At 57.3% G+C, this 27248-nt stretch overlaps 7 protein-coding genes across 7 annotated transcripts; all 7 read right to left on the bottom strand.

Annotated features, from left to right (window-relative positions):
• Positions 1-483: 483 nt before the first annotated feature.
• Positions 484-4113, bottom strand: LDBPK_343230 (hypothetical protein, conserved; the record flags this gene model as incomplete). The annotated part of the gene is made up of 1 exon (XM_003864434.1): positions 484-4113. The coding sequence occupies one exon, from the start codon at positions 4111-4113 to the stop codon at positions 484-486; it is 3630 nt and encodes a 1209-aa protein (XP_003864482.1).
• A 1653-nt stretch (positions 4114-5766) lies between these two features.
• On the bottom strand, positions 5767-7674 carry LDBPK_343220 (DNA topoisomerase IB, large subunit; the record flags this gene model as incomplete). The annotated part of the gene is made up of 1 exon (XM_003864433.1): positions 5767-7674. The coding sequence occupies one exon, from the start codon at positions 7672-7674 to the stop codon at positions 5767-5769; it is 1908 nt and encodes a 635-aa protein (XP_003864481.1).
• Positions 7675-10970: 3296 nt separating this feature from the next.
• LDBPK_343210 (cleavage and polyadenylation specificity factor, putative) lies at positions 10971-13241 on the bottom strand (the record flags this gene model as incomplete). The annotated part of the gene is made up of 1 exon (XM_003864432.1): positions 10971-13241. The coding sequence occupies one exon, from the start codon at positions 13239-13241 to the stop codon at positions 10971-10973; it is 2271 nt and encodes a 756-aa protein (XP_003864480.1).
• Positions 13242-14506: 1265 nt separating this feature from the next.
• LDBPK_343200 (hypothetical protein, conserved) lies at positions 14507-16054 on the bottom strand (the record flags this gene model as incomplete). The annotated part of the gene is made up of 1 exon (XM_003864431.1): positions 14507-16054. The coding sequence occupies one exon, from the start codon at positions 16052-16054 to the stop codon at positions 14507-14509; it is 1548 nt and encodes a 515-aa protein (XP_003864479.1).
• A 2353-nt stretch (positions 16055-18407) lies between these two features.
• Positions 18408-18722, bottom strand: LDBPK_343190 (hypothetical protein, unknown function; the record flags this gene model as incomplete). Its single annotated transcript, XM_003864430.1, has 1 exon — positions 18408-18722. The coding sequence occupies one exon, from the start codon at positions 18720-18722 to the stop codon at positions 18408-18410; it is 315 nt and encodes a 104-aa protein (XP_003864478.1).
• Positions 18723-20672: 1950 nt separating this feature from the next.
• Positions 20673-21635, bottom strand: LDBPK_343180 (hypothetical protein, unknown function; the record flags this gene model as incomplete). Its single annotated transcript, XM_003864429.1, has 1 exon — positions 20673-21635. The coding sequence occupies one exon, from the start codon at positions 21633-21635 to the stop codon at positions 20673-20675; it is 963 nt and encodes a 320-aa protein (XP_003864477.1).
• A 3172-nt stretch (positions 21636-24807) lies between these two features.
• LDBPK_343170 (hypothetical protein, conserved) lies at positions 24808-26997 on the bottom strand (the record flags this gene model as incomplete). The annotated part of the gene is made up of 1 exon (XM_003864428.1): positions 24808-26997. The coding sequence occupies one exon, from the start codon at positions 26995-26997 to the stop codon at positions 24808-24810; it is 2190 nt and encodes a 729-aa protein (XP_003864476.1).
• Between the last annotated feature and the right edge of the window lie 251 nt (positions 26998-27248).

The raw sequence follows: 27248 nt of genomic DNA, 5'->3' as shown, positions 1-27248 counted from the left end.
AACGGTGCGTGAGAGAGAGAGGGGAGGCGAGAAGAGAGAGAGAGAGAGCGACATCGCTAAAAAACAAAACCACAACTAAAGGGGCTGCGCATCAAAGAGGGAGGCAGGATGAGGAGGAGGAGGAGGGGGGGGGCGGAGGAGGCCTTTCCCCCTTTTTCCTTGTTTTTTCGTTTCCCGTCTTGTGCGGTTTAGGAGCCCTCGGCTGAAGTGCGTGCGACCACGGCGGCCGCGGCCCCGTGCCCACCCGCCATGGCCAACGCGTCTCTCCCGCCCATATGACGGCACACGCAGCACCTTTCAAAGAGGGAGAGGGGGCGAGAGAGAGACAGAGACGAGGCTCAGGTGAACGCAAAACAGATAACGACACATGATACAGTCGAGCACGGAGGCCGTGCGCAGCGCCGCACACCCTATTATCCCACAGCTGCGCGCGGACGGTATTGCCCTTGATTCCGCTGCTTTTCACTTCTTCGGCGTTGCGCATCATGCTCTGTAACGAAACATACTACGTTTCATATTATCCAGAAGCTGGTGTCGCTCGTCTTGTAGCGCAACCACAAACTTCTCCAGCCGATGCACCTCCTTCTCCAGAGAGGCGCACCGCCCTTCCAGCTGCTCGGCAACGGTGAAGGAGGGCGCCGGCGGCGCCGAGGAGGGCAGTAATACAGAGTCTGCTGTGGAGGCTGCATGCAGTGGCTGCGGCCTTTCTTGTGTGCAATGCTTCTGCTGAGAGAGATGAAGGCTCCGCAACGTTTCTATGAGGTGGTCACGATCGATCTCAAGCTGCCTCGCCCGCTCCACCAACGCCTCGACATCGGCAGCAGGGTACGGCGAGTCCACGTCGCCCGGCGCAGCTTCCACTTCGGTCGTAGACGATGACTGCACAATCGCTCGACGGGCAGCGGCGGTGGACGGAAGACGGCTTGGCTTTGAAGAGCCATAGAATCTGTAAGAAGTCGACTTTACTGGAGGTACCAGCACAACTGCGGATGATCTAGCATGTGCCCGTGCGAGTGGAAGCTGCGCTGGAGACGGCTGCAAAGCCCGCGGCTGCACTGTGGCGGCGTCGACGGTGTGGCTGCATCCACTCAGCCCAGCGTTCTGGCCCCTCGGCTCGGGCGAAAAAAGCATGCGCATTGCAGGCGGCGGCGAAAGCTCACCGCTGGGGCCACTGAGCAGTGCTCCGGCCCTCGCGGCGCCGCAGAGCGGTTGTGGCTGCTGCACCCACTCCGGGGAGGTAACCCCGACGAACGGCGTAGCGGTATCGCTCGAGACGCTGACCCCAGGAGTTGGTGACGCACCCACAGCGGAAAGCCCCGCCTCTTCGTCTGAGGAGCTGCATACATAGCGGCCGTGTTGCACTTCTTTATCGCTCACGGACGCTGAAGCGTGAGGTGAGCATGCGCGTCTCTCGAGGGCCGCCACGTGACGCCAAACAGACATGATGGCCGGGCTTGCTGCCGCTGCTGCAGGTGTGTCCGAGAGAACCTCATCAGGCACCGAGGTGACGGATGGTGCTTCCACGGCTGTGGTGCAGGTTTTTCTGCGAGGCGTTAGTGCGTCTGCCAAGGTGCGGCGCAGCACCGTAATGCGCGGTGACGGTGTGCGGGCGGCCAGGTGCGCCATTACTGGCGTGAGGGATGCTAGTGCGAGGAAGGCGTCTGTACTGTGCGGCTCCTCAGCAAAGATGCGGCGCCGAGCCGCCGTGCACCGCTCGCTTGCCCGCTTTTCCGCCTTGGACTTCCATGTACGAAACGCCGCGTCCCGCATGTGCTGCGCGACCAGCGCAGATGCCTGCTCGCACCGCACACGAAGGATGGACGATGCTGCCGCTTTCTCGCGCAACAGGTTCCACACTCTACGGAGCCGCTGAGTGCGGCAGTCGCGGTGCAGCTGCGCTCGCCGACGCCAAACAGTGAAGAAGCCGCGCTTGCGCTCAACGTAGGTCACCTGGGCAAGAAGGCCACCCCAGGATGGACTCCGAATGTTCGCAGCCGCGCCGTCGCTGACCTTTTCGCGAATGTAGGCGGTCGCGATGCGTGTTTGCCAGCGCTGTCGCAGCGCTGAACACCACTGCTGAAAAGCGCGTCGCTTGCAACGTCCGCGCGCTAGCGCCTCAAATGCGTAAATAGTTTCGGCGCGAGCGGATGCCTTCAAAGAGGCCGAGTCTTGCGCGATAGCGTGAAGTGCAGCCCGTGCGTCCGTGCTTCCAGTAGTCTCACGGTTGGGCATCGATGGCTGCGTTGGGTCTGCTCGAGAGCGAGTGGTGGGCAGCGGAACCGCATCCCGCGGCAGCAATGCAGCGTCCGAGGAGAGCGACGTCATGGATATCTGTGTGCAGTCCCTCGTCACGTCGTGCGCGTCGCGGTGCTCCAGCTGCGGCGGTGACGGTGAGGTGCTGGAGAGAGACCGCGACTCCTTTTCAAGAGCGTCCTTAATGCTCGTTTCCACCGGTGCGACCGTGCCCATTGGTGTGCGACCGGTGACTACTGTACTAAGGCTGGCTTCCCGTTGTTTCATCGCTACCTGTCCCTCCAAAGCACCTCTTCTCTTGGTACTCTTGCGCTCCGTCGCTACGGCTCCGAACTCGACAACCAGTCGCCGCGGCCCCGTCGCGTTCACCTCTGCGGCCTCCGCCGGCGTACAATGCGAGACGGCATGCAGCCACACCCCACACAGGCGGTCGACATCATGGGACGTCAGCGTCTGCCCCGAAACGCTCGAGATACGCAGGAGCAGTGTGCACAGGCGGATATCAAGAGAGACGATCGTCTGTCGGAACGCGTCCTTCGACCAAGCCTTGCACGTAGCAGCAGCCTCCGTGGCGTCGGCGCGGCGCAAGGACCTCCGACTCCAGTCCAGCTCTTTGCTTGCAAGCAGATGCGACAGCGACTGCAGCACACTCGCGCCACTGGATGAGGTGCTTGAAAGCAGTGAGCAGGAGGAGACGGTGCTGACGCTCGCAATCTCGCTCGGGTCTATCGTATCAGATGCGAAGTTCGTGACTCTGGTGGTCCTGACGTCGGCTGCCCTGCCACTTTTCTCGTCAACAGCCTCACACACGCCTTTCTCCTCTGTGACGCCTGTGTGCGTGTGCGCGTGTGGTGCCTGTGCTCGGGCCAGATGCGCACTGCTGTTCTCGCTCGGAGAAGGCGAGGTCGCGCACAGGCGACGATGATCGCGCACAAGCTGGCGAGCCATGTGCGCCGCCCCTGCAACCCCGACCCGGGACAGCGCGTGCGCCACCCCTCGTTCCAGCAGCAGCTCCACACTTGCCTGTTCGCCCAAGTCATGCAAGACGTGACCGCGCAGACGAAGTTCGCGGTGCAGCCGCTGACGGTTTTCGATGTCCACCAGAAATGCCAGGAGCTGCATGCGGTAGAGCAGCTCCGGCAGCAGCGCCGATTCCCGCAGAAGACACAACGCGGCGTGTTTCAACTCTGCCGTGGTGACGGCAGCGCTGTCTAGTTTGCGCAGACGGCAGGTGCTGGGGGACAACTCTTGCGGCCACGAGCAGATTCGAAGTAGATGCGCGCGGTAGTGCGGTAGCCGTGTCACCGGGTTGTACTCCAGGGAAAGATATTGCAAATCAGGCAGCATGGCGAGTGGCTCGCAATCCTCGATGGTGCGAATGCGGTTGCCCAGCAGTGACAGACAAACGCAGTGCCTGAACTGCACTATGCCGAGCAAGCTCGAGATGCGGTTGCGCGAGAGCAGCACCGTGTGCAGACTCATGGCAATACCCACATTGAAGCAATTCAAGTAGGAGTCCTCGTTGGCTGCCGATTTCTCTTTCTCGACCGGCGAGTTGCTGCTGCGCACACCAGTGGTGACGGCAGGGCCAGGGGAGGCGGCCGGCCTATGCTGGACACGGTCCCCATTGTCCTCGGTGCTCAGGCGCTGCGCGCGACGGCTGCACCGGGCAGCTTGCACAAACACGCGAACACTCTCGGCGACGCTTACAGGTGCACCCTTCGCCGTCAGGGCCGACAACACAGAGGGGTAAATGTCCACCACGGTGATTCCCTGTGCGTTGCAGGTCATCTTGTCCAACGACGAGCTAACGAGGCGCGGGTTCGCCCGCACTGCGGAGGACAGCGTCACACTCGACATGGATACCGCCACACCAACGGCCGCAATGAAAGAGGGGAACAAAAACAACGTCGGCAACACCACCACTCCCCCCCCCCGAAAAAAAAAACGGCGGCGAACTGCGAGGGCGGAGGTAGAAGCGCGACTGCAGCTCGCAAAACTACCTCACCACGTTGGCAGTGCCGTTTCCTGTCTATCTCTATGTGAGGAGGCGCGGGAGCGCAGAGGTACGCTGCAGTTTTGGTCACCACCACCGTTTCTATGAGAGCCAACGTGAGGAGAATAAGAAGTGGCACAAGCAGCACACGCACACACACATACACACAGAAAGCAAACCATCACCACACACGCATGCCGCGGCCCAGCAAAGCGGCTCTGCGGTGACGCGCTTGTCTGAACGGGTTTGCGTGTGCGTGTGTATGGGACTGCGGTCTTTCGTGCCTTGGATAGGCAGCGCCGGCGCCACACCAGGGTAGACTCATTCACCGGGCTGCAACTTCAAGAGAGGGCGAAGGAATTCACGGAGACGTCAAGACGACGGAACGGAGGGGGAGGGGGGAGGGATAGCGGGCATTCGTAAAACAAACGTGAGGAGTCGGTAGGCTCGGAGTTTCAAGGCTTCTTCTTCCCACTCACCATATCCGCCGCACTGGCAGCGACGTGTTCCAGGTAGCGCCACGGCGGACGTCTTGTCCACCCACGTGTTCAGGTACTCCTCCTGGCAATGTACATGGTGACGCAAAGTAGCGGCCCTGGAGAACGTGTATGGCTTTGTCCTTCGCTCGCCTTACTCTATTGAGATGGTCGACATTGGCCCTCCCCCTCTCTTCTCCGCGACACGCCCTCGCATCGTGGCAGCGGTGACGGCGAGGATAAGTAAAGAGGCGGGCGCACACAAGTATACGCTGTGCGCAGGTAGACAACAGCAAAACGTCGAACAGTGGAGGAGGAAAACAAACGGAGACACTTATAGATACCCAGAGACGCATGCGAGGCTCCCCACACCACCAAAAAAAAAACGATGACGTTCAGAACCTCCATATGTGCAACGGTTTGCAACGGTACCAACCAGGCGACGCGCGCGTCTACAAGGGGACGCCCCTACATGCTGTGCCTCACTTTCGTTTGGCCCACTTTTCCGTGAGTAGTGGCTGGTGGCAGCTAACAAGAGACTGGGTGATTCGCGCACGCGCTAGCAAGCACATACACACACGTACACGCACACACACAACCAGTAGGGCACGCGACAGCCGAGTCCGAACTTCAGAGGTTGAGAGCCCGCCTAACACACAAGGGGGCGCGAACGAGAACACAAGAGGGACAGGGGCCTAGAGGCCGGGGGAGGGGCGGGGCACAGGGGATCAGATGAAGCAGACACACCTCTACACACACACACACACACAATAAGCAAGCACAAACGCATGCGGATCCAGAGAACCACCGCCACAACGACCATACGCACTCCAACACCGACAGACGAACGGAGTCACTTGTGAATGTGCACACGGGAGTAAACCGCTGAGAGCATCGACGACGTTATACACACACGACCATATAAAAGACACCGAAATGCAACACACTCAACACAGCACCGCACTCATCCCTCCGGGTTGGCGAGTGTAGGCGTGCTTCTTCGCTCCCTTTTCCTTGTCTTACGCGGTGCAGTACTCGTACCTACACCCTCAAAGCTGCAAGAGGCACATCATCGTCGTCACTGACCACCTTGTTGGCGCGCTGCCGCTTGACGCCAGCCGTCTTCTTCGTCTTGGCTGCCACGCTCACGAGCGGCACGTCGTCCTCGTCCTCCTCCTTCAACTTCTTTGGCGCCTTCTTGGACGACTTGCTTGCTGCCTTCTTGCTCAACACCTTTCCACCCTTCTTGGCAGACTTCTTCTTTTTGGCGGCCCTCTTCTTGCCAGATGCGGACTCGGCCTTCTTGGCGCCCGACGTGGATTTCTTCTTCTCAGACCGCACGCGCGGCGCCGCACGCTTTGCCACGATCTCCTCGAACTCCTTCTTCTGCTCCTCCGTGCCGTAGCTCTCCAGCCACTCGCGCTGCATGCGGTCCTGCTCCTCCAGAAACTCCTTCGCAGCCTCCTCGACCGACTTCTTCTTGGCGGTCACCTCCGCCTTCTCCAGGAGCTCAATCGTCTTGCGGGTGTACTCGGACTTGGTGGTCAGCTGCATCATCTGCAACTTGAAGTTCTTCGAGACGGACTTCTGATGGTTGCACAGAATGGCCACCTCGGTGTTCGCCTTGTTGAAGTAGGCCAGCTTGTCCGCGGTGGACCATTTGGGGTCGACCGGCTTTTCTTTGAACCACCGATCGAGGGTGATGGAGGCATTGTAGGTACGGAACACCTTGGCAGAGAGGCCGTCCATGAAGGACTTGAGGTGGTCATTCAGCTGCGTGGGGTTGAGCTGGTCAAAGATGTCCGTGCCCGGCGACTTACGACGAGTGAAACGCTGCAGTAGCGCGTACACCTCCGGCAGCACCGCCACATCGTTCTGGTAGCGGATCGAGTCCTTGCCCAGGAAGTCGAACCGCACGATGTTGTCCGGCATGAGCTGGATGTGCTCCACACGCAGCGAGCAGCAACCCACCGTATCCGCCTCGTCCTCGCCCTTCTCATTACCAACGCGGAGGGCGAGGCGGTCAATAAAGTACATGGCGACGGCCCGCTGCGCCACGTGCAAATCATTGGACTTGAAATCCTCCATGTAGGATGCGCGAATGTCATCCACTTTGTCTTTGAGCTTGCGTGCCTTCTCGAACTTCACCATGTCGGACTGTCCCTTGACACTGGAAGACGGGGCGAGCATGACGTACTTCATGTTTCCAGCCACGCTGTCGCGCCACATGGCAAGCCACGTCACGGTGTGGTCGTGCTGCACAGCAGCCCATTTGTGCCCCGCAGGCGGCACCGGCACCTCAGCCGTCTCGCCAATATTGATTGTAATGTCCTCCGGCTGCACGCGCACCTTCAGCTTGCCCATTAGCGGGTGCTTGCCGCGCCCGCGGAACAGTCCCGGCGGCTCAACGCGGAAATTTGCCACCTGCTCGCGACGCCCGTCCCACACGCAGTATCGGTACGGTTCTGCCTCCGCGTCCTGCTTCTCCTTGATGGCCTTCTTTTCTTCTTTCGTCCGGCTGAGCTTCTTTTCCCGCTGGACGAGGTGCCACTGATAAATGGGCTCGAAGTCGCAGAGCTCCAGGCGACGGATGGGGTGCTGGCGCTTGTCCAGGATCTCGCGCCAGCTTTCGAAGAAGTTGCGCCGGAACACCTCCATACGGTAGTAGTCGTGCTCCTTCATCACGGCGAACATCGTCGCCACCTCTTCCTCCTCCGGCGTCATCTTGAACTCGCGTCCGTCGTAGAAGATGGGGATGCCGTGGGGCTCGTACTCGGGTGGAAAAAGGACGCCGTTGTGGGCCAGCGTCTCCCAGCGACGCTCGCCCTTCATGGCGATACGGAGGTTTTCCTGCTCCCACCAGTTCAGGTCCTCCTCGTTGATTTCTTCATCCTCATTGGAGTGGCTCTGCTCTCGCTTCACCCCCATCTTGCTATTCTCCACCTTCATGATGCGGCGGATGCTGTCACGGTGACAGCAGAAACAGCGAAGAGGAGTACCTATATGTGGGCGAGGTTCGTAGAGATGAAGAGTGCGCAGTTGACACAGTGGGACGAAAGGGTAAGTAGATGGAGCAAGAGACAAAAACAAACACACCAAAAAATAAATAAATAAATGAAACACACAAAAAATGCTGTTGTTAGAGTCAAGGGTGTAAGGGAGGGGAGGTACAAGTAAACGCCAACGGGGAAAAAATAAATGTGACGACAGACCAACGCAACAAGACGGGCAGTCACCCCCGCAGACACGGAAAGGCGTCTCCTTTTTTGTTTCGTGCTGCTTTATCCGAAGTTTGTTTTGCTTGTCTTCTTCGTTAGCGCAACGCGCCCACAACGAGCAAAAATATGGCGCAGACAAGAGGTACAAAACCAAAAAAAAAGAACAGGAATGGAAAAAAAACGCCGGCAACACACCGGGGCGCGGCGGGGCGGGGAGGAGAGAGGTGATACGGCCCCCCTCCTGTTTAAGTCGCAAGAACGCGGTAGAGGGAAAGAGGGACAAGCACGCACACACACGCACACACACGCACACACAAAAGACCCACTGAGGACGATTTGAGACGCGAAATAAGAGTAAACCGTCTTTCGTTCCGATTTGGCTTGGTGCCTCTGCGGCTGCGAAGAAAGTGGGGGCTGGCGGGGGAGGGGGAGGAGGCGGGGAGCGCACTGCTGACTGATGGGGTACGATGTGAGTGGGAAATCAATAAGACAGGTGCATGGGTGTGCCCGTGCGTAGGCGTGTGGACGGCAACAGTGAAGCCGCAAATGATGTTCGTGTGTGTGGCGGTTCAGAAAAGACAGATAGCAAAAGGACATAGGTTGCACGGGTTTTAAGCCATGGTGTTGAGTTAGAAGGGTTATGCCCTTGAGAACCTCGGTCCCTCCCCCTGGCAACGGCATCCCTCAAGGAGCAGGTGCATTTTACATGCCGTTGTGTCCTGGCCACAAAAGCTCACAGTCCGCAGCGAGGGCTATCAAAAGAGAGAGTCCGGAGGAAACGCTCCATGCCATGCTTCTCACGAGGCAGCTTTTACGCGGTTTTCTGCGGGTGCCAGGCGTCAGCCAGAACCGTATAGCAGAGACTCGGATACCAAGGGAAACTCCAGGAGGCTTGCTGTATTCGCGGCTACACTCGAGGAACCGTGCGCGCCACGTAAACCGTTGCAGATCAAATACAGACCCCATGTAACACGCATACACACACACACACACACACACACATATACCCAATCAAACACCCAAGCTCCACGTCGCTTCCCTCACGCACAACATGTCCAGAGGAAAGCAGGAGTCGGACGAGAGAAAAAGAGGCAGAGGGTCAACAACGAAGGGAAGGCGGCATAGGCCGGTGCACAGAGTGACATGCAGCGATGCACCAGGACAAACACATACTTATCATCACTCTTCCTCGCAAAACAAAAATTGCCCGGAAGCGAGCATCCATCACATACATCATCGTACTTCCAGCGTTACTCCAAAACGCTGACCAGTGGCGAGGTAGCCCCATGAGAGGGAGAGAAACATGGTTCATCACACCACTGGAAATGGACACTGCAAAGATAAACACACTCGCAGCCACGCACACACGCGCGCATCAACATGTAAGTGGCGTGAAGGGAAAAGAGTGATGACGAGAGAAGAGCGTGTCGCAGGTAAAGCAGACAGCCAAGGAGAGTGAGGGATACAGACTTGTGAGGGTTCCAGCGCAGTTTGACCGTACGCTTTCCATTACACAACGGAGAAGCAACGAAAGGAGACAGGTCAGGTGCGCGCACGTGCGAGTTTAGTTCGTGACTTTCTGAAGCGCATGTGCTTAGATGAGCCCCCGCCGACAAGAGGCGCCGCACGGCTTTGCAGCTTGTACTGCTGGTGTGGTGGGCGAGAGGTCGCTCATTTACAGATGAGGAGCAAGGAAAAGCGAGAGGGAGAAGTCTAGAAGGTCAGGCCGCGTTACCGGTGCGTGGGGCAGGGCCACAGCAACGCCCAGAAAAACCTTGTGGCATGTGAGACGTACACAGGATTGGGAGCAAGAAAGGCTTCAGGCACCAGCGGGCAGGCCTCGGCCCTATTTGAAAACGACTATGGCAGACAAAAAGTAACTGCAACACCTCTACAGCGGCAAAACCGGCTCCCGCGCGCATGCGTGCGGGCCGGAGGCTGAAGAGAGGAGGAACACGCAGAGAAACAGCCGGCATGCCATGCAGAGTGGGCCGCCTTGTTCTATCTCTTCGGGTTTTACTCAGTCGACATGCCCCCTATTCATCCTGATGCGCGCCGCGGATATCTTACACGCGTGCTTCTCTTCATTCTTCTTTCACCGAAACACACACAAGCCATTTAAGCGTATCACCGCCGACATTGCGTGGAGGCGCACGATGGAGCGTTATGGACGCTCAACAAATAACCAAGACAACAGGAAACAACATGCCCACGCCCACACTGCACGAATCATTTCACACATTCGTGAGGAAACACCGTCGTTTTTTTTCCCCCCTTTCCCGTCTTTCGACGTGTTCAAATCGCTTTCATACGGCATGAGCTCAGCCCCACCCCTTTGCCGTAAGGACACATCGCGATGGCGCGCAGAGGTGGTAGCTGAGCATTGCAGAAATGCCGGTGCAGCCAATCTGAAAGCACGGACCCTGCCTCAAACTCCACCTACCATCCGCTGAGCAGGTCGTTTCACAGCCGCTCCCCCATCATGCCGGGCGCCACACCTGGCGCAACCCTCCTCGGGGTGGCTTTCAGGCTCACCCGCCAGTGGGACAGTGTGAGGGCCGGGGGTGTGGGGTACGTTCGAGACACGGTGATACTCTGCCCATCCTATAGATGGCGCAGACGTGTTCACTGGCTCAGGCTGCTGCAAAGCAGGGCCGTCCAAGGCCTAGCCCTGCCATCGCCCGAAGTGGCTCGGCACTTGGCAGAGGGATAAGGGGAAGAGGATGCCAGGCTTTTTCCCAGAAAGAATGGGGAAGAGGGGAGTACTGGACCCCAAAATACGACGCACTGTGAGGTTTTGCCTCCGCGTTGTCCGAAAAGAGAGACGCGGAGACGAGCAAAAGAGAAGGAACAAAGGGGACATAGTAGGGCGTCTCTCATGCGCACGCCTTCCTCAGCTTGTACATTCACCGGTATGCTGGCGAGCAACGAGTAGCAACGATGCGGCGCCGTGGAAAGCCGCGACAAGGACGGTGAGAGGGGGGGGAGAGGAGGGGAGGGGGAAGGTGGCGGGCGCCGAGGCCACCGTTACTCCGCCACGGGTTCTTCGCCGTGAATCATGCCGCAGTCGCACCAGCCGTTGTCCGCTGGAATGGGGAACAACGTCAGGTAGATGCGCTTCAGAATCTGCTTCAGCTTCTGAACCTCTGGCGCGTCGTAGTCGACGTCCTTCTTGCCAGCACTGCGTTCCAAGTAGACCTCGATGCAGTCCACGATGTTTGCTACCTGACCATCCGCAAGGCTGACGCTGCAGCTACCCGACGACAAGTTCGTCTTGACGGACGGATAGAACTGCGAGATCATGTAGTGGAAGCACTTGACACGGAAGATACGGTCCTGGCCGGAGACGTCGGCAGGCACAAGCACGTCCTCCGCCTCCGCCTCATGCGGCTCCTCGGCAAGCTTGGCGAGCGCGATGCACGTGACGTCGGCGAGGAGGTCGTTGTAGTGGCTGCTGTACCACGTGATGGTGAGCGTCGTCTGCGCCTGCGAGCTCTTCTGCACATCGACAGTGACATCTTTGGAGACGAACAGCAGGGTCGAGTCGGGGTCGCGGGCCTCGCCGCGCTCGGCGGCTGCTTGATGGGCCTCTGCCGCTTCCTCGTGGCTGGACGGGCGCGGCACCACCTCCTCGAACAGTTTGCTCTGCGCAAAGTACCGCTGAAGCACCTGCAGCACCTCCAGCGGCGAGCGGTGACGCGGCAGAGGAAGGACCATGGCCTGCTGAATACGGTTCACGCTCAGATCGGTGAACACCGGGACGTCGTCGGGGTGGACGATGCTGTACTGGTACTGGCCGGACACGAGCATCACGCCGCTCACAAACTCGCCCTCCCGCAGGCTCATGTTTGCCAGCTTGCCCATCACCTTCGCGGTGCGCTCCTGCACGAACGGAATACGGATTGACTCTTGGTTCATGGTAGTGTAGACGGACATGTTGCGGTCCCGGAAGTCCTGAAGAAGCTTGCTCTTGAGCTGCCCCATGGCGCCTGGGTTGCCGTGCACAAGGATTGTGTGCTTCACCTTGGTAAGGCTTTGAATGAAGTCGCGCGTCTGCCGACCGTCCGAGTGGGCGGAGAAGGAGACGGCCTCAATGGTGCTCATGCGCAACGGTAGCACTTTGCCGTCCGGCTTCGCCACCTCCTTCGGCTTCGCGAGCACATCCTTTGCAATGGTGCCGTCGACGCAGTAGCCGGCCATGATGATGCCGTTGCGCCGGTCGCCGCACCAACGCTCAAATAGCTCCAGCGAGATGCCCGACTGAAGCATACCGGGGGAGGCCAGCACCACGCACGGACCGTTGTCCTCGAAGGACTTTGTGTCCATAAGCGAGTGGATGTACTTGAAGACGAAGGGGTTGTGGTGATTGGCATGCTGCTGCTTCACACGGTCGTTCATGGCGCTGACGAAGGTTTGGTAAAGTTTCATGCACCGCTGGGCCAGCGACGAGGCGTAGTAGATGGGAATGTTCTGCAGCTCCTTGTGCGCATCCCAGAACTCCTCGAGAATGAGGAGCAGTTCCTGCGCGCGGCCTAGGGCAAAGACGGGCACTAGACAGCGACCGCCGCGGCGTACGACGTCGTGCACACTGCTCGTGAAGAGGTGCTCGCGCTCCTCGCGGGACTCGAGCTCGCGGATGCCGTTTGTACTCTCCGCAATCAGGATGTCTGGTGAGTACGGTGGCACCTCTGCCCCCAGCAGGTGGCGGTCCGGCACTCGGGAGAAGTCGCCTGTGTACAGGGCACGCATGCCGGCAATGTCGACCATGAACATGGCTGCTCCAAGCACGTGGCCGGCATTGAAGGGCTGGAAGGAGATGCCGTTCACGGTGACCTCTTCGTGGTACTCGACGGTCTCAATGCGATCGATTGTGCTCTGCAGCCACTCGCTCGTGACAAGGTCGCTGGCCCCGGCGCCGATGCGCAGGAAGTCGTTCATGACCATCTTGTAGAAGGCCTTGGTGGCGCTGGTCATGAAGATGCGGCCCTTGAAGGACGTCTGATTGCAGAAGTACGGCAATGCCCCGCAGTGGTCGAGGTGGAAGTGCGTGATGAGCACCACATCGATCTCGTCGCACTTGATGCTGTCAAAGAAGGGCAAGGAGTCAAGACCGCTTTTGGCCGGGTGGTTGCCGCAGTCAAGCATGACGCCGCGCCCCTTGTATCGCACCACCACACACGAGCGGCCCACCTCGCCCCCACTGCCAATGGGCAGCACCTCCACCTCGTCCGGTGCGTTGGAGCGGAGGGCCGCTGGCGCAGCGGTGCTCTCCGCCTCGGGCAGAAACGGCGCCGCCATTCCCCACCCGCTTTTGGTGCTCGTGACTGCGCGCACGTATGCCTATGCTGGCGTGGAAGACGGCGTCGAGGCAGCGATGCGTGGGCACTCCCGATTCGTTCAGATGAAAAAGAGGAGAGCGAGCCCCGAAAAAGCGCGCACAATGGAGGTGCTGAGATGCACAAGACGCACGTGCTGAGGCAGCAGTTGTACCTCGCCGCAAAGAAGATAAGCGATAGATACGCGAGTGGCAGGGGGGCTTTGTATGGCCAGCAATGCACCGCCGGTGGAGGGGGTCGGGCGGGGGGGGGTAGAAGGGCTAGCGTAGATGTAGGGCAGGCCCCCCACAAAACGAACAAAAGAAGGAGAGAGAATTGAGAGCGAGTGGAGTGGAGGTGGTGGTGGTGGCGGCGGCGGCGGCGGCGGAAGCAATACTTAGGGTGAGAACGGGCCGTTGCCGTATTGCACAGCAGCCGTGTGCGAAGCGACAGCCGTGCTCGACCGCGAATACATGTACACACAAGCATAGCGATGTGTACTCATTGCGAGATGATAGACAAGGGAAGGAGCAGCGCCACCTCGTGCTGGCATAACCGGCCTCATCTGGCTCATTCATGCTGTCCATCGACGATTGCTGCACCGAGGAACGGCCCATCGAACGAGCCCGGCGCACGCGTCCCTTTTCCTTCACTTTTCATGCTGCATGCCCGATAAGACCCCCTCTGCGGGCCGCTGACGCAGCTGCACATTCGCGCCTTTTCGTAATTCATGCTCCCTTCCTTCCAGAATGCACCATGCGATACTGTTAAATGAATGCCGGGTAAAGCACAATGACACGCCATACACACACACACACCCAAAGGGCACGGCGTAGGCAAACCAGAAAGCAAAGACGAGGGCACCACAAGCATCCAACCCCACCCAAGAATAAGGAGCCATACGCAGCAGGGAAGAAAGAAGCGGTGCGGCCACTGGATTGCGTGTGGTGCACCTTGTGCGTTGGCGTTTGACTCCATCACCCCGGCACATTGAGTGAGAGGTCGAGGGGTCGCCTTCCCAGTGTCGGCTGCACCCAAAGGAACGAGAATCAAGACAGTCCGCCGGCGCGCGAGCGGGCCTTCATTCCCGCCCACATGCGCGCCTTCGCTAGACAAACACCACTACCAACACGGCAGTCGGCAAGGAAAGGTAATGGGGCGAACGGATATGAAAAATCGCCAGCGTGAATGAGCCAAGTAAGCGGGTGGTAGCACACCGGCTCGGCTGCTGCGGCTTGGGCGCCTTGCCTACGTCGCCGAAGCAGGGAGGCGACGACGGTCAGAGCAGTAGATCGCCCGCTCCACCTCGTTCGAGTCCATCGGGCCGTGCTTCTCTGCTTCCTTCAGCGCGGTAAGCACCTCGTCATCGACCGTCAAGAGCGGGTTCACCACCTTCTCCACCGCCAGCGACGACGGCACGGTGCACGACGGAAGGAGGACTTGCGGCTTCTGCCTATCCGCCTCGCACCCCATGCGCGCCGCATCCGTGAGTCCATCAGACTCCGTGCGCAGCATCTTCACCCCGTCCAGCGCATCAGCGACCGCACGCAAGTACTCCTTGCCACGCGGGTCGCTGGGGGTGCGGCTCCTCGTCGTGACGCGCGTCATCAGTGTGACCACTTCCGCCAACAACCGTTCCGTGTACTCGTGCCCAACATAAAGAAGGACGTCCTCTTCGGCCACCTCCTGCCCGGTGCCGGGCTGCGTCCGCATGCGCGGGTCCTCCAGAAACGTCGCACGCGCCTTCATGATCTGGGCTACTGAGACCGTCTCGAACGGTGCGCCACACCCGCCGCAGAAGAGGCTATCGCCTGTGAAGACGGCGACGCGGGCCGGGGTCGCGGTAAGGACGCCTTCCTCTGCTGAGCCTACCACAAAAACCAAGGATCCCTTCGTGTGGCCGGGGGCAGCCATCGCCTGCACCTTTGCCGCACCGCCCATGATCTCGAACACGGGCGACGCGTCGCTGACGAGGACGTCGCAGCACAGAGGCGCGTCTTCCTCAGAGCCGATAAAGCGTAGCTTGGGATGAAGCAGGGGCATATTCGGTGCGCAGTCGACACCGACCTCCTCGTGCGGCGGCACTGGCACCTCTTTTTTCGAAAGCGTTGCCAGCAACTCATTGCCGCCTGCGTGGTCCCAGTGCTTGTGGGTCGTGAGCACCTCCGTCAGCTGCAGCGGTACTCGCAGCTGAGCGCGCAGGGATTCCATGATGCGCAGCACCGTCTCCGGATCCGCCGGGTCGACCGCGGCGACCTTGTGCGTTTGCATCGACACGATAAGGTAGGCATAGTTGTCACCGAAGATGGGGATCGGTACAACGGCAACACCACGCACGACCGATCCTGTCCACAGCGCTGCATCTACGACACCGCCGGCGCGCGCGTAGAACCTGGTGAGAAACGGAGCGGTGCCAGTGGTGACTGGCTTCAGCCGCAGCGGACTGCCGGCGTCAATGCAGCGAATCCCGATGCGGTAGTCCGAGTGCGGGTAGGCGACCGGCTTGTGCATGAAGGGGCGGAGAACACGATAGCCGATGGTGTAGCTGCAGTACATCTTGTACAGCAGAGGAAAGATGTTGCTACGGAACACAAAACTGGGGAAGAACGGATTGCGCGGCATCGTGCCTGATGCGTAGACGAGGAATAGAAGCCCGCAGTACCTGAGCGTGGTGAGAGGGAACGGGTAGGCAGAGCCGCTTTCCAGCTGTGCCGCAGAGGGGTGGTTGGCGGCATACGCGTAGGCCACGGAAGCGGCCACAGTCATTGGCCCCATCCATGACAACAGGATGGTCATTCTCGCCCGCATTTGCGGTGTGTTTTTGCCCAGCACTCTTGCAGTCATCACGGTGTACGTGTGTGCGTGTGGGGGGGGGGGTGGGAAGAGGATGCTGACGCAGTGCGGAGCCGGCGAGAAGTGAACAAAGACAGTGTCCGCTTGTGTCGCCTCCGACGCCACCTCCCGTCAACGAAATGGGGATTGAAAAAAGCGGCGATGGTGGTGTTGGTGAAAGCGAAAGCGCGAGAAGGGGGGAGGGAGCAGGGGGGAGAAGGAAGTCGTGTGTGGCTGTCGTATGAGCGCGATGGAAAGGCTCATTTCATCTCCCTCATCAATGAGAGAAAGAGCGGGCAGGGGCATCTGAGAATCGTGCTACGTTCCCACCGCCTCACACCATCACAAGATGGACAATCCTCCACACACGCACGCACACACAAAGAGGACATGGGAGAAGGACAGCACCGCTTTCCTGGGAGGGATAAGCTCCATTGCTGCTGTGCGAACGGTGTGGTGCTCGAAGGAGAGTAAGAGCAGTGGCGTCGAGGGGTCTTCGATGCACGTCTTTCGGCGTCACGGCACTCACGCTCTACCTCGTTATACACACCAAGAGGGTGAAGCTGGTAGAAGGCTACAGTGCAGGGCATACTAGACATGAGGATGATAGAGAACAACAGCAAAACATAGAAAGGATACAGAGCATGAGACTACTGATGAGGCTTTCAGATGTCTTTCGTTCTTGGAGGGGCTTCGACACCCCTCGGTGCCGTACTTACGGCGCCAGCAACTGGGCCAGAAAGGAGGAGGGAAAAGCGGGCAGATTTATCGTGTAAAAAGGGAGAGAACATCGAAAAGACCAAACGGAGCGCCCACGCGCACACAGCCATCGAAAACCCCAACAACATCGAAAGCACACAACAGCACGAAGGGGGGGGGGGAGGAGAGATCCAGACACCCACAAAAACACCCACATACACCATACACATGCAAAAGCAACTCATTCACCCGAGAGGATGCCCAGGAAAACAGAAGGTGGTAAAGGTCCACAATAAAGGGAAGCAGGAGGCCCGAAGCGTACATTACGCAAAGAAAGCGAGAGAGAGAGGATGGAGATGGAGTGCCGATGAAAGGAGCTTGTGTCTGATGGGAGCTCCGGCGGAATGGGGAGGGAGCAAGAGGGGGTGTAGGATGTGAGGTAGGGTGGGGTGGAAAAGAAACAAAACATGAGGGAAGGAAAAGAAAAGAGCAACAGAGGAAAGCGACAAGAATAGAAAGAGACAGCGGAAGAAGGAAGGAAGACGAGAGGGGGGAGGGCAGAGACAAATAAAAAAATGAGGGAGTACACACAAAACCAAGAATGAAACACAGACACAGACACACATACACACAAGCACACGCGAAACGCTAAAGGACATTTCGACGGGAGTGGTGAGGAGGAGGGAAGACAGGTGAAAAAAAAAACAAAATAAAGACGAGGGCTCAAACAAAAGAAGATCAACATCCACCCACACCAACAGGGATGCGCGTGGGAAGGAGGTTGTCAACGATGAATCATGTACGCCGGTCAGAAAAGCCGCAGTAAAAGTCACAAAGCGGCTTTACAGACAGCAACATCACCCACGGCGGCACGACGCTCACAAGGCACGCAAATGTCTGGGGCAAAAAAGGCGCAACGGAATCCTTCTCAACGTATCATCCAACCACAGACAAGCGCGAAAATATACTCAAACACAACCACACTTCTCCTACCTCAGTTGCACCACGGCCATGTCCAGCAGCCGGGCCGACGAACACTGCCTGGCGTCGTTCAGCCCATTGCCATCCCACCGCGCAAGGCACACGTGCAGTCCAGGATTACGCTCGACATCACCGCAACGCAGCGAAAGCAGAAAAAAAAGCAGTAGGTGGATGCGTATACTTGCCGAATCGCCCACACGATTTGTAGTGACCTAGTAGAGCCCTGGCCACGACCGCAGGTCTCTTCCGCACTGAGCTGCCCGCTGACACGGAAGACTCCGTCCGTCGTCTCCGAGGGCAGCCTGCGCCGCCTGTTGGCGACCCCACAGAGCGTGTGTGGGTACTGGACCCTGATGCCGCGCTGCAGTGCCCACAATCGTCGCGGGAGGGAGGGGGGAAGAGAAAGAGTGACAAGACACAAAAAAAGGTGAAACACACCGAGGCACTCGTAGAAAAAGAGCAAGATGACTCGAAAACGAATAAAGAAGGAGCGGGAACAGGTCACGGCAGCCCCTTGTAAGTATATCGGTGTGTGTAATTTGGGCCTTGAGTCGGCCCCCTCACACGTCCCCATGTGCACATATGCGGACTAGCGATGCAGATCACAACAGGGCCCGAGCGGCGCTACAGTCGCTCCTTATGCGGTAGTCAGGGGCCTTTGAGGATACTTTTTGTTTGCTGCCTCATGCCTCCCTCCCTTCGCACTGCGCCCACACACAAACGGCAGCGAAAACGAACAATAAAAGGGGTGCATGGATCGTTTTCGACTGTAAGCGTCGGCGCCGTACCTCTCCCCGCTACCGCTGCGCTGTTTCACTCGCCTGCGTTTCCAGCGCCCTACTTGGCCCTCTCTCCATGGCTGGTGCTGCTCACTTGTCGCTCTTCTTTCTACGCGCGTGTGTGTGTGTGCTTCGGGTATGTGAAGCGCACCTCCACCTGAGCGCCGATGCATGATCCGACAGCGAAGAAGGAGAGAAGCAGCGGATGAGACTGAGCCATGGGAGGGTGTGCGGAGAGGGAGAGAAGGGTCCTTTGCGTCAAGCGGGCCTCGGAGAAAGGCTGAGAAGAGGAGGGGGAGGAGGAGAGAGGGAGGCGAGTGTGTAACCAAACGCCAAGGACACTTTCGCAAGACGCGCGCGCAAACGCTCCTGTAGTCTCAACAACGCGAAACCCGAAAACACAAGAAACTGCAGGAGGCAAATTAGAGCGCTGAAACACACGAATACCACCTTGCTTCACGCTCCATGTCAAACGTACCGCGATCGGAAGAGAGATGCATAGAAACGGAGAGGGAGCAAAGGCAACGACACCCTGCTGTGAGACCGCCGTCGCCAGCACAGCCCTTTTCTATTGCGCGACAAGGGGGGAAAAACAGCGACAACCACGAAAAAAAACAAAAGCCGAGGAAGAAAAAAAAACGTGCATACAATGAGCCGTACGGGACAGGGAAAGACGAGACTGCCAACCAGGGGAGGGCGCAAAAAACAAAGGACTAGTGCGTCTCACGTCACATGCGAACAGACACACTCACACACACAGACTCGCTGTCTTTCCCTCCCAAACAGCGGTGAGGATGACAAGGAGGTACCGCCGGCGGTGTTGAGAGAGCCGTAGAGACGCCAACCGTGTATAACTGGATCGCGAACTCGCATGCGCGAATACACGCACACACTAATGTCCGTCGTATATGAGGCGCACCCCCGCCGAAAACAAACAAAACACGCATTCATGCACAAAGGGGAACACTCAAACGACGAAAAAAAAATGGAATGAAGAATCCGAAAATGGGGTACCGGGGGCGGGAGGTGAAGGCGACCGGAGAAGCACTATGTTACAGCGCCGTACTTGCAGGCGTATCACAAACGATTCGCGTTCCGAAAGACACACGCACACACACACACAGTAGTACAAGACGAAATCATAGGGAGCGCAACGAAAACAGGAAAACAAAAAGCGCAGAAGAGAGCGAAACAGGAAGTGGCGTAAGGGGCAACATGATCATAGAGAGAAGGACACGAGAAGGGGCATGCTGATACACACATCTACACAAACACACACACACACACACAAATACGAAAGCGAGCTCTAAAAGACAGAACAACGAGAGGCAAAACCGTGATCAAACTGATACGCGCCAAAATAAGAAAATAGAGAGAGAGATAGCCGAAGGGAGGGAGAAGGCGATAGAGGGGGAGAGAGAGCAGAGGCTTACAGAAGCACGAAAACAACAACACAGCCTAATCCCGCTCCCTTACCACCCCACCCCCAACCCTTCGAGATCTGCGTTTCTTTCCTGTGTATAAGAAGAGCGAGAATACCAAAGGAGCTCAGAAGATGTTGTGATGGCGGTTGTTTGAGGGACAAGGTAAGGTGAGGGAGCCACTCGGAGTGGTGACAAAGAAGACAAGTGAATCTAATGACGTGGCGAGAGGAGAGGCAAAAGCACAAGGAGCCGCAGAACACACACCACAGAAAAAAAAAAAAGAAATGCCAAGAACGGAAAAGAAGGCGGTAGCAGAGATACATGCAAAGGAAATGAACAACAACATGAAGGCTCGAAGAAACACACCTGCACGCACACGCACACACACATGCACACACACACACACACAGAAACAGGTGTGTGTGCAGAAACAAAAACGGGAGAAAAGGGGGAGCTGAAAGAGAACAAAACAAGCACACAGGCCGAGAGAGGGCAATGCAAAAGCAAGAAAGAGAAGCAGAAGGCGTAGTAACGCTGCATGGTCATCAGGAAGAAGGGGAAGGGGGAGGAAGATAGGTGAGGATCGCCATAGAAGACACCTCCCCCCCCCCCGCCTGCCCTCATAGACGCAGCTCAATGAGTAGCTCAAAGTGACTCTTTCACTCCATGCTCTGCAGCGCGTGCTACTCTGCCACACTGCTACACGTTCCATTCTTGGAAAGGCGCTAGCAGGCCGCCGGTGTCGTGAGTGGGGGAGAAGAGTGCACGCTGATTCTCTAGGTCTGCCGATGAGGCACGGCATACGGTCCTGCGATTCTGCTCCGTGGCTGCTGCTGCTGCGGTGACTGACATCGCGAACTTGTGCAATGCCGAGCGCCCACGGCTGTTGACGCGCTGCGACGGAAAGGGTAAGCGAGTCGCGCGAGTCGAGTGTGAGGTGCAAATAGAATACTCGTCAGCGCACTCGACGGGGGCGGCTGATACGCAGTTGGGCGGGTAGTAGCCGAACACGGAGATGGCGCGCTCGATCTCGGTCAGCAAGACGGCCAGCATGTCGAGAAAGAGGGTGAGGTGGTTCGGGTCGACAAACGTGTTCTCTCCCTCTGGCTGCACGCGAATCATAAAGTCGCGACCGCGCGGTACGACTGCCCAGCGTAGCGGTTCGTCTGGATGAAAGGCAAGCGCAGCTGGGTCGTTCTGCGCAGTCCACCGAATCCACTCTAGGCTGTCTGTGTCTTGACCGGTGAGGCGCAACCGCGCTCCTGATGTGCGGAGTCGTGGGCGAGGGCTCGACTGGGTTGGTTGGTTCAAAGCCGGCCTCTGCTTCAGATTATCGTAGGCAGCGTGAACACGCTGGAAGAACTCGAAGGCGTTCGCCTGCGTAACACGGATTTCACGCCCGTTCGGGATCAAGTCGTAGCATGACTGGTTCACCGTGAAGAGACAGAACGTCAGCTGGAGCATCTCGAAGTCCTCGACGCTGATTTCGTTCTTGTTGTATTGATTCTCCACTTGGCACATGGCATTGAACACTTCCACATCAATGTCTTCCGGCTGAAGAATTATGTTGTTGTTCCAGACATGCGACTGACTAGCAGGGTAGCGAGCGAGGCCGCCCTGCCACGTCTGCGGAGCCACACAAAAGGGCGCTGCCTCGTTCATGAAAGGTACACAAATGAAAACAAACAAGAAAGACTAGCCCAGTGTTCCACCTCCTTCAAGCGGTGCCCACACACACACACACACACGCCGCGCCAGGCTAAGGAGCGCGAAAAAAAAAAAGATTCTTCTTTTTTGTTTTCCGTCGGATGCTCTCCGTCACCTTAGACTTTGGAGAAAAGAACAAAGGCCAATCAGAGAGGGAAGACAAGAGATGATAGCGTATAAAACACACGTGCACTGGCGCGCACAAGACAGCGGCAAGCAGAGGCTGGATCACTTTCCTGAAACACACAATGATCACCGCTTTTCTTACATCTGTGCGGCTAATCAGCGAGAGAAAACGAGCGCCGTGACGGCTATCAAACTTGTGACGAAAGAGGAAAAAAAATCGGAGAGTGGTACGCCCCTGCGTGTTGAGGACGTCGGCACTTTCTTCCCTTTTTTCGCTCCTGCGTATTGCTACTTCCACGACCAGAAGAGAAGCAAAAAAAACGAGAGCGACTGTCTAAAGGCGAAGAGAGCGGGCAGCTCAGCGCCAACGATTCGACGAGATCGGGTGAAAGACGACAACACTTGACGGTCAGAGAAGGGAAAAAAAGAACGCGAGATGAGGAGGAGGGCGGGAGGGATGGAAAGAGGACGCGGACGGAAGAGCGCAAACGCCCCGTTGCTGTAGTCGAGGCGAATAAGACGGCTGACAAACACAGACACGTCCACAGTGCCACGTGCAACAAGCTTGCCACTGTGTCTGTAGACCAAGACTACCCACTTTCAAACTCGGGGGCAGACACGCTAATCACCAACGAGAGGGGTATGCGCAGAAACAAAGAACGCACAAACACAAATAAATAACAATAGACAACAACAACAAAAATGTGCAGGAGGAGAGAAAAGCGGTAGCTCTATGCAAAACACGCACCAGCGTTGGCACGGAGAGAGGAGGAGGCTGGAGGGAGTGAGAAGCACTGAGCGCACTAGTAAAGCAACGATACGCGAGTTGCTATGATTGTGGATGCCGATGTCGGCGCACGAGAGAAGTTGCGTATTCGCGATTTGTGGAGATTGATAGCGATGGTAAGGAGGGGGTGGGTGGGTGGGTGGGCGAGAGGAGGTGGGGTGAAGATCGTGAAATTGACGCGAATAGACGCCGCGAAAACGAGCAAAGGAGTGGAAAGGAGAAAGAGGGGTTGTGCTAGGCATGACATACAAAAGCCATGGGGTTCACATATTTTTGTTTTTCTTATCGCCGAGACGAGAGGGGAGACCTGGCGCGGCTTGCGCTGGAAGAGTAAGGCGCAGGTCAGGAGGATGCCTACGGGGAAAGGGAGAGGAAGAAAACACTTTTCCTTGTTATACAGCGCTCCTCAATGCTTTCCAGAGGAGCTCATAAACGTTCATCCCGCGCCATGCGCGCTAATGGGAAACGTACTCGTGCCATTTGCACTCCTTTCCGCAATTAGCCTTCATTTCGGAGCAGACGGTTGATGCGCAAGAGAGCGAGAGCCTTGAGTTGGACGTTGCAGGAGAAAAGGTGCGCGCCCTTTTCCCGTTTCTCTTCTCAGTTTTTGTTTTCTCCTTTTCAACATGGGGCCTACAAGTGTGTGTGGTGCCGCAGGTCGCTCCGATGCCACGCCATCCACGACCTCAACGCCGACGTCAGTGGCGATAAATCACTCTGAACTCCCCGGATCGCACGCACCTGACCTTGGTATCACCACAAGTTGTTCGGCATTTGGCAAGGGATGGGGAGGGGAGGGGGGCTGCTCGGCTTCTCCACACACACACACACAGAGTTTTTTTTTTTTGGGGGGGGTACTGGACCCGGACATGTGATGCACTCTGAGGTGTGTCTCCTTTCATCAGGGCCGCAGAGGAATCAAGAAAACTAAAAAGTGAACAGAAAGCCGAAGAGCGCACTCCAACAACAAAAGAAACACTGTATGAAACAACGAAGTCAAAACTGTGCGCTTCCGCCCCCCTCCCCCTTCTTCCTTCCCTTCCCTTCCCTTCCCTCTCTCCACAAAAAAAGTTTAGTCTGCGTATATCGTCTGTCCTAAAGCGAGGGAGCATAATCGGAAAAGAAGGAGGTGCAGTAAGAAAGAAAAGAGACATTGGCAGACAGCACGGGAGACAGGGACCTGCAGCTGTGTGCGTATAGGCGTATGCGCGTTTGAGTAGCTCTGTAGATGAGTGTGGACGTAAACACACACCACCAAAAAAAAAGAGTCCAAGATAAAAGAGGAAAGCAACGCGCAAGGAAAAAAAAGCACACATCGCAAGGCATGCACACGAAGAAAAAGCCCGCAAACACACACACACACACACACACACACATAGCTCAGTTTGAATGAAGACCGCGGCAATGGAAAAAAAGGAGACGCAGGTGTGTATGTGGTAGTGGTGGAGAAACAGAGAAGTGATCAGAAAGAGGGACCAGTGCTAGGCAGGAGAACTCGAACGGAGAAAGTCAAGAAAGCGAAAAACACAGATAGCCGAAGCAAAAAAAAAAGAGCTAAACACCCGACAGAGACCACAAAGAAACAAACAAGAAGCGAAATCAAAAAGAGATACACGTTCGACAGGTTACACACACACACAAGCACACACACACACACACGCAAGTGGCGGGTTAGGAGGAGGACGAGGAGGGCAGCCAAACGGTGAAAAATCCACAGGAAACAACAAAATAAAACAACGAAAAAAAAAGGGGTGGTGCAAGAGACCCACACGCAAGATGACACAGAAAACTGAAAAGCGATGGTTTGGGCAGAGCGAAGAAGACCACAGAATTACCCAAAACAAGAGTCTAGTAGGTCGGGAGATGGGATGGGATGGAGACGGGGATGGGAGAGAGAACATGTAGAAGAGGCATAAGGGAGGAAAGGAGGGAGGGGAAGAGAAGGACGTACTATAGTGATTCTGATAGCGTATGTGAGGCATGGACTGATGATGAGACGGAACACCGCCGCCCCCCAAGAAAAACACACCCACACCCACTGGAAGAAAACAAAAAAAAAAAAAACAACGTCACACGCCATAATACGGGAAACAGTACAGACCCACTCACGCGAAGAAGAACCAAAAAAAACGAAAAGAAAAGGTGGGGCAATGCAAAACAAAAGACGGTGCCATTCTCAAAAACCTCACGCAGAACGGAAATGCATCGCATCATCTACAAATTAAGTGACTGCGACGGTGCCAAAAGACCACCGGTATTGTGTGTAGGTGAGAACATGTTAAGATTCTCGGGCGTGGACGTGAGGGCGTGAACGCTTGCCGGGATCTCGAGCTCCACTGGCGGCGTAGACGGAGTAACCACATCCCACTCTGCAACATCCCACTCGGATGGCTCTTGAGGGTACTTGCCCGCATCTAAGATTGCCAATCGAATGGACTGTAGGCGTCTACGCAAGAGCCGAAGATACGTCTTGACGTCCTTGGGCAGGATGACACACCCATCTTCTGACGCATTCGCGTAGGGGCAGTCCTTGCTACTAAGGAAGTTCGTGTCCCATTGTAGCTGTGTCTGCCGCACTATTTCTTCTGGAGACATGCTCGACTTCAACAAGCACTCTGTCGTGCACTCGTAGGTCCAAATGTCAAGCAAGTTCTTGTCTGTCCAGTACCCTACATCGGCGTCTGCTTCCTCCACTGTACCGTAGACACGCTCGCGGTCGCGTTGCATGACGCTTAAGGACCTGATTCCGCCCGTCGTCGCTTCGGCAGAGTGCGAGCAAGCGCGTGCTGCGCTGTCCTCTGCCTTGCCACCAGATAAAGCCTCCACACGTTTCCTTTCTTCCTCAACGTACTGGAGGAAGATGCCAATGTTGCCTGTTGCCACTTGGATGTGCCGACCATTCGGTATAAGGTTGTAGACACCATCGTGGCAGGGCAGGCAAAAACGCAGCTGCCGCGCATTCAACTCTGTCTTCGTCAGCCGGCCGAGCTGATACTGCGAGCGCAGTTCCATGATAGAACGCACCACCGTTGAGTCTACGTCGCGCAGCGTGAGGTGCGCCTCGTTGCCACGGTGCGCTTCGCTTTGTGTGTGGCCGACCGCGGAGGCCGCCTCAGATCCGACTGTGCGTGGTGGCGGCTGCGCTGGGATTTTGATATCCTGTTGCGGTGGCGGCGTCAGCTGTGTGGCCGCTGTGTTAGAGGCCGCCACTGGGGGCGGAGGTGGGCCCGCGGACCCCTCCCCTCCCCCTCCTGCGCCCCTGGACGTGTTGCTGTGCGTTGGCGTTCCGAGGGCAACTTCATTGATGTACCTGTGCACCTCGTCTTGCTTCGCCACGACCGCCTGGATGAACTGATTCAGGTTCAGCCGCGTCACAGGAATAAAGCGGCCGTTCTCTTTGAGGTCCATGTGGTGCGGCCCAAATTCTAAGTGAAAGGAGATGTCGTGGATCTGCGAAGGCGACTGCCGCAGTCGAAGGATGTACTTCCAAAATTCGATCTCAGCTGGCGACATGTCGCCGAACACCTCGGGGCGCAGGCCGATGGCCTCAAACGCTTCCCACGGCCTCGCTTCCTCACTTGTGGCGGCGCTGCTGGCCACGGTGATGGTGGGCGGCGCCGATATGACCGCTGCGCGCCCAGGTGACGCCGAGGGCGGCGACGCGGCGGCAGCAGCTGCCCTGCGCACCACATTAAGCGACGCGCCAGTGGTCAGAAGGCTGCTGAGTGTTCTGCAGCGCTCACTGGCCATCTCCACATAGCGGTTGGCGTCCTCGAAAGGCACAAGGGCTGTTACGGGTTTGGTCGGGTCGACCGCGAAGAGTCTCCCGGCAAATGGCACGGCGTACGTGACCCCCAGCTGATCCCACACCGAGGACGATTGGATGGCCCACTGCGAGCGCGGGTTCAGTAGACACTCTTGCAGAAAATTGATGATGGGTGTGTAGCTAGAGTTCAATAAATTGCAGTGGGCACTGATGGGGAGCAGGTGGCGCACGGCGTCGTAGTAGCCTTCCTGCGACAGCTCGCCGTTCACGACAGCTTGGTACCGCTTGAGCATGAGCTCAAAATGGTCGTAGTTGTTCGGTGTTACCGCGATTTCTGAGCCGTAGCGGAACAACTCGTGCACACCGCCGTCTTCTTGTGGGATGCGAAAGTACAGAGGACACGCCATCTGAAGCGGGAAGCCGCGGCGGCTGAGCGAGTTGACGGCGTCGTTGAAGGAGCGGACTGTCTCGGAGTAGTACCACTGCTGCATCTTCTGCGTCTCGAGCGCCTCCCGCATCAGCTCCAGCACTTGGCGAGAGCTAACTGGCCGCTTCTCGCATACCTCGGCGACCAGTTTGCTGAGCAGGGTGTCCAAGGCGAATGACGTCAAGAAGGTGTCATTACAACAAAAGTACATTTTCAGCGCTGTTTTCTGCCTTTTCCTTCGCTTCCCGCCCACCCTTTATTTTTTTTTTTTCGCTCTCTTTGGGTAGATGGAGGAAGGGAGCGGTTTGAGGGCGCGGCGATGCGAGCCAGACTGTCCGCCTAAGCGTATGGGAGAGTGTCCGTCTTGTATGCTACTCAGCACCTCCACCAGTACTCGTCGTCGCCTGCTGAATCTCGTACCGCCCCGCAACGCCTTCGTACGCGTCTGTATGTCTCTTCAGT

The sequence above is a fragment of the Leishmania donovani genome, chromosome 34, assembly GCF_000227135.1.
Source record: "Leishmania donovani BPK282A1 complete genome, chromosome 34".
NCBI lineage: Eukaryota > Euglenozoa > Kinetoplastea > Trypanosomatida > Trypanosomatidae > Leishmania > Leishmania donovani.
Note: the sequence above shows the minus strand (reverse complement) of the source record. Positions and strands in the feature narration are given on the sequence as shown.